This window comes from Ipomoea nil, unplaced genomic scaffold (assembly GCF_001879475.1).
Source record: "Ipomoea nil cultivar Tokyo-kokei standard unplaced genomic scaffold, Asagao_1.1 scaffold3056, whole genome shotgun sequence".
Classification (NCBI taxonomy): domain Eukaryota; kingdom Viridiplantae; phylum Streptophyta; class Magnoliopsida; order Solanales; family Convolvulaceae; genus Ipomoea; species Ipomoea nil.
The window spans coordinates 1208223-1214797 of record NW_017619484.1 but is presented as its reverse complement, the minus strand read 5'-3'; the positions used below and the strand labels follow the sequence as shown (position 1 = coordinate 1214797).

At 36.3% G+C, this 6575-nt stretch overlaps 2 protein-coding genes across 2 annotated transcripts; both read right to left on the bottom strand.

Moving 5' to 3' along the window:
• Positions 1-1389: 1389 nt before the first annotated feature.
• Positions 1390-4614, bottom strand: LOC109164143 (receptor-like serine/threonine-protein kinase SD1-6). The gene is made up of 6 exons (XM_019312929.1): positions 4547-4614; positions 4305-4447; positions 2614-2824; positions 2281-2518; positions 2042-2192; positions 1390-1911 (listed from the first exon to the last, which is right to left on the bottom strand). The coding sequence occupies exons 1-6, from the start codon at positions 4593-4595 to the stop codon at positions 1606-1608; spliced, it is 1098 nt and encodes a 365-aa protein (XP_019168474.1). The 5' UTR covers positions 4596-4614; the 3' UTR covers positions 1390-1605.
• Positions 4615-4794: 180 nt separating this feature from the next.
• LOC109164052 (G-type lectin S-receptor-like serine/threonine-protein kinase At1g67520) lies at positions 4795-6003 on the bottom strand. The gene has a single exon (XM_019312804.1). The coding sequence runs from the start codon at positions 6001-6003 to the stop codon at positions 4795-4797; it is 1209 nt and encodes a 402-aa protein (XP_019168349.1).
• Positions 6004-6575: the final 572 nt, after the last annotated feature.

Genomic DNA, 6575 nt, shown 5'->3' with positions numbered 1-6575 from the left:
TATTTCGATTAAATTACTGAAATGGTCCTCGCCTATTGCGAAATTATTAATTTGGTCTTCGACAATTATTTTTACCCAATTAAGTCCCCAATTTTAAAAATGTTAACCATTTTGGTCCTCCGTTAGATCAGAGTTAGAAGCCTGTCAAATGAGAGGGTATTAATGAAATTTCGCATAAAGCTCTGTCCTAATTACTTTGGCCTATCTCGACCAAATCGCCCTGTCCGACACTCCGACATTGCAATTCTGGAAAATATCATCGATTCATTTCATTTCATACATACGCTGTCCGGCTTTGCGGATTTGCATTCTGCAACTACTTCGCATAACTTATAATTGGTTAAAAGGTGAGACCTTTTCGGTTTGTGTATGGCTGCTGCCAGGAAGCTTATGCACGCGGTGCAATACGACAACTACGGCGGTGGAGCCGCAGCTTTGAAGGTTCCTTTTTCCTGCAATTAGTTTTTGAGTTCTACTACATGAACTCCCAAATTCTACTCCCTCATTTGTACTCCCTATGTGGCAAGTCTGGATTGGTTGTTTTCAACATGTGGGTCCACAGAAAAATGTCTACATTAAGAACATGTGAGAAGGAGTACAAGTTGGGAGTATAAAATGGAAGTACACCAAGTATTTTCCTTATTTTTTTGGTTCTGTCCTTTTCACTATTTTTGCTTAAATTCCTAGTTTCCGCGGCCCTTTTGGATTTCTGTGATTTTTGAAGATGGGGTAGATGACATTAAATCAAAGGTGTTCATGTTGTTGTGAGCTTGCAATTGATGGACTTTGTTTGTTGTAGCATGTTGAAGTTCCTATACCCTACTCCCAAGAAAGATGAGCTCTTGGTGTGATTTCAGAGGAGGAATGGGAATCCTTGGCGGAAATTGAAAGGAAGACTATAATGGTAGGGCGATTTGGTCGAGATAGGCCACGATTGAAGTAATTAAGGCAGAGCCTCATGCAAAATTCCATTAATACACTCCCATTTGACGGACTTCTAACCCCTGATTTAACAGAGGATCAAACTGATTAATATTTTTAAAGTCGATGACTTAATTGGATAAGAAAAATTGTCAAGAATTAAATTGATAATTTTGCAATAGTCGAGGGACCATTTCGATAATAAACTCTAATATTTCCGATTCACTTAAGAAAACATCTTAGTTTACAACTCTTTATTTTCATTATTGCACTTTCTTAAATTTTGATGTCTAATATAGTAGGATATTACTTATTTGATAATATTCAATAATATCCGTTGTTGGATAAAAGTCATAAAACAATATAACCCTCTCGCTTCTAAATTACTACCCGACAAGTATACTTGTGTGCGACTGCCTTAGAGGGCGGCACTCAACACCTAAAGTCATGCAATAAAGTGCCAATTTAAAGGCAAAGATAGAGATTGTTCATGAACACAAGCTTGTCTTACAATATTCAATATGTAGTTTTTGAAAACTATTTTAAAAGCATTACATTCAAAGAAATGATGTCAAATTGCAATTAGACATGTCACAATCTTTGATGAAGTTTATAATTATTTTAGCACCAAAATTGACACAAAAAGTATTTGCGCAGCAATAGAGTAATTTGTACCAAGTGTGGCTATCGCCCATCGATCTCTGTAATTGTGACCTCATTAACGGAGTAAATTCTTGAATTATTAGCAACATCACCACATTTTAAACCAATGATGGCAGAGAAACCAGGTTGCTTAGGAATCGGTAAGATTGTTGATTCATTACCAAGCATGGATACCACATCGGTCATAGTTGGTCTATCTGTCGCACTATCTTGAACGCATAGCAAACCTACTTGGATATATCTTGTTCCTTCAATAACTGGAATTATTTTGTTCATTGTTGAATCTATTAGATCTGAAACTTTTCCTTCTATCCATAAATCCCAGGCCTAATGATCATTCATAGGTAGAGTTAGAAACAAAAACTTATTACTCAATTTAAGATAGAGATGTTTGAATAAAAGAATCATATAAATAAATTAATTTTTTGTATACAATTATGCATAGAGTAATACTTACATAACCAAGTAAATTTGAAACACGATCTGGATTGTAGAAGCCATTGTTTCTCTTTCCACTTACAATCTCCATTACCATGACTCCAAAGCTAAAAACATCTGATTTTTCTGAGAAACAACCATCCATGGCATATTCCGGAGACATGTATCCACTGTTTTACCATGAAAGTGTTTTACAAGTTACGTAAAATAAAAATATAGAATATAAGAGATATTTAAAACATATTCTCATTGACTTACTAGGTCCCAATAATGCTTTTTGTGTTTGCTCGAGAATCACTATCTTTAAATATTCTGGCAGTTCCAAAATCTGAAATCTTGGGATGCATGTGAACATCTAACAATATGTTACTTGTTTTCAAATCTCTATGTATAATCTTTAGTCTTGAATAGTTGTGAAGGTACAAAAGCCCTTGAGCAATCCCATCAATTATGGAGGCACGCTTTCCCCAATCAAGACAAACTTTCTTTCTTGCATCTATGTAAAACCAGTGTCATGCATTCATAAATGGAGGCAAGCAAGAGAAATAATATAGGGTGAACGCGCGATGGAAACAAATAAAGCAAACTAACCAAAAAGAATTGAATCCAAACTTTTATTTGGGAGGTACTCATAGATTAATATCCTCTCATCTCCTTGAATGCAACAACCCAAAAGTCTGACAAGATTCCTATGTTGTAATTTGGAGATCAATAGAACTTCATTTTTGAATTGTTCAACTCCGTGTCCAGACATTTTTAAGAGTCGCTTTGCCGCGATTTCTTGACCATTGGCTAATATTCCCTGAATAAAACTTATTGATCTTAATAACCACAAAGACATCTTCTACTCACTTTGTCTCATTTTATATGTCGTGTTTAATTAATGAGGTATGATTGAACTTAATTATAATTCAAATTTTAATATTAATTAATTCAATGTTATTAAATGAATTATATATTTAGAAATTACATATAAAATACTATAAAATACAGAAAATCAAATTCAAAAATTATAAGAAAATGTTCAAGAAAATAATTAAAGAAAAAAAAGTTGAATCGACTAAGAATGTTGGTTGCAATCTGTATTGTTAGATAAGCTGTGGGAGCAATCTGTATTGTTACTATTGTATTTAGATATTGTCGGTATGGGCAACTCAGTTGGTCATAGTCTCATAGGGGTGAAATTTGGAAAGAAGGATCAGGAATCGAGTCTCAACAGCGTCAGTGTGAGAGTAACCTTTCAGGAAGAACTATTGCAACTTTAGGTAAGTTGTGACAGGTAAAAATTGTTGAGTTTAAGCATTTAAGTCTATCTACTATTCACTTGAATATTGCAAGTTAGCCATAATTGGGCAAAGGTTGTAATAAAAAAAAAAAAAAGGAGAAATGTCATCATATTCATGAGACTTAATGTTGAAATAACTCTATTGAAATTTTTAGACTGAATTGACATTTTTTTTTCCTTAAAGAAAGTTGAAATTTCTAGCTTTGTTAATTGCAAATTTGGGTGGAAAGACTAAACATGAAAAAATTTTAAGTCATGTATAAAAATTTTAAAAAAATAAATAAACGACTAAAAATAAAAATATTACTATACTAGTTACTCACAAACTGAGGCTAAAATAAAGGTTGATAGATATATCGGAGATGGTTCCGGAGAGAACAAATCCGAGGAGGTGGACCAAGTCAACCCAAAATAGGCCAACCTTGTAGTCGGCCCCAAGGCCGACCTCCATAGTTGGCCCTGGGTGCCCAGAACCGACCTCGATGCCAGCCCTAAGCGAGCCGACCAAGGCCAAGGAGGTCGGTGAGGTCCATGAGCTTAGCTGAGCTGGCCGAGGCTCGGTCAAACGAAGAGCATAACCGACCTCGATGCCAGCCCTAAGCGAGCCGACCAAGGCCAAGGAGGTCGGTGAGGTCCATGAGCTTAGCTGAGCTGGCCGAGGCTCGGTCAAACGAAGAGCATAATCATCCGCCCTGATCAAGGCGCTTGTTTTGCACAAGGTGGTTATAGGGAAGCCAAGTATAAAAGAGGTCCTTTAGTTCCTATTTGGTCATTTCCTTGTCTTCTTTGTACATACTTGAACTTTCATTACACTAGCAAATAACATAAAATAAGGCCTTTAGCTTTGTCTCCTTCAAGCTTTTATCTGGTCTCTATAATCCTTTAATTAATTGATTTTGGTTAATTCGGGTCGAGGTTAATTAATTCCATCAACGGTGAAGAAATTAAAATTCACTTAAGTGTGAAAACAACAAAAATATGTGAGTATAGGTCATACCTTGTATACAGGACCAAATCCTCCTTGACCAAGTTTATTTTCTTGAGAAAAATAATTTGTGGCCATCTCTATGCTTTTAAAATCGATGAATGGTAACTCCTCGTCTTGACCAGCAAGTTGTTGTGTGGATTGCACAATAGGGGCTGCGTCAACAACACTTATAGCGATTATGCGGGCTATAGGCAGAGTTACGAAATAATATGAATTGATAATAAATTGATATTAAAAGAAAGACATAGTACCTGTGAAGCAGGTGCAACATTTTCTTGAATACCAAATTAAGAAAATCATGAGGACGAGGGTGACAGCAGGCAGTATTGATGTAAGAGAAACTATAGTTTTGGTTCTCATCATGTGGTGTGGCATATTCCTTGTCAGAGCAGCAGGAGGAGGAGCAGAAAGTTGATTTGGAGGAGAATGAATTTGATTTGCTTGAGATAGTTCAATGCGAATTGAATTGAAACAATTGAGTGCGTGAGTATGTAGTAGCTTAATTAGGTTGATAATAAATGAAAGTTATGATGGAGAAAGCTATCTTACCTGCATAACGAAGGTAAAGAGTGTTGCCATGAGACGCGTACTGGTATTTAGTGGAAGACGAAAATTTGCAGCCTGTTCCATCAGATACTTCAAGTGTAGCATAGGCGGTGCAAGAACAATTTTTTACGCACAATTCTTTGCAATCACCAATGTTTAACGTGGTGTTGAACAACACTCGTTCCCATAAATTCCATTCGATGAAACCAGTAGTTGAATTGAACTTGTCTCCCGAACTACAATTGGATCGTTTGGGTGACCCTAGGCACCCCTCGTTTGAATAAAATGTATCATTACGATCACAGTTAACGAGTGATATTGTGTAGTTTCTATGGTCCTCAACATATACTGAAATTGCCCCAGTTGCAAAAATTCTGATAAAGGCTTCAACCCTATCAATATTCCCATCCCAAGCAAAATAGCTTTCATTGTGAATAGAGAAATACCTAAAATGGGAATTGACTTGAAGAAATGGAAAATTGTACCCATTCCAGACCCCACTGTGCCAATACACAACCCCTCTTCGCATGGCAACTAGCTGGGTATTGTTTGGATCAACACACAAGCTAAAACCACCTGGAGAAGGGTTCTCCTCACTTGTCCAAGAAGTCAAACAATGCTGTTGAGGATGAGTGTTTTGAAGCCCAAACCACCCCAATTTCATCCCTGTAATCCAAGTATTACCAGTGGGGTGATCGAAACTTTGCCACAACGTACGACCCCCACCCCGCAACACTAAGTTGCCGGTGTCAAGTAGAGTTGCTGTTGTGTTCATGACAAATGGAAGTTGTTGATCATGGTTTACGACGAATTCATGATCAACATCAGATATCAACAACCGCCCATCTCTTTCCATTTTTAATTCTGGAATGTAAGACGAAGTTTCATTTTCACCTAGCCAAGCAACCCAAATTGTTGTTTCTTCAGAAGTGGATGTGACTACATAACTAGCCCACTCAATACTCAAAAACCAGCTAATAGCAGAGCCAGAGCCGGGTCGCTTCAAGAATTTTAACTTGAAGAGTTTATTTGATGACTCCAAGTAATCGTCATCAGTTGGAGATAAGGATTCTCCAGGTGCAAGTGTATTTTCTGCACTAACACCAGATAGCAACAAGCCATGCCAGATGAATAAGCAACAAACAATTATTATTCTACCCATTCCTATCATATGCTTCATCCCTATGGTCTATGTTAAAAACTAAATAAATGGCTAGGACTATATATATATGAAACAATATATTCACTCATTTCATGTCGTTCCAATAAAAAAAATAAAAGCAGTCCAGTCTAGGCCGCCAAAAGAAGACTTGGGTGGAATTCTTCTGCACGTGTGGAAAGTATTCAGAATTGAAAGAACTTTTCATACTTGAACTTAGACTAACATCATTCCAGATATTTATCGAGTGCGTGCCTTCATATGGAGGAATACATATAAATTCTATTACATGTATTTCCAAAATTTATTCCCTCACTTTCACAGAGCGTGCAGCCATGTGCACACAGAATAGGATTCATAATTTCTATACTATAGATTCATAATTTCTATACTATAGATTCATAATTTCTATGCAGTACATTCGTAATTTCTATACTGCAGATTCATAATATCTGTACTGCAGATTCATAATTTCTGTACTGTATAGTTATCAAATTAAGAACATATATATAGTTCTGTGATTTGTGAATACAGAATTCAACAATTGGGAATATGAACATCGAAAATTATGAACA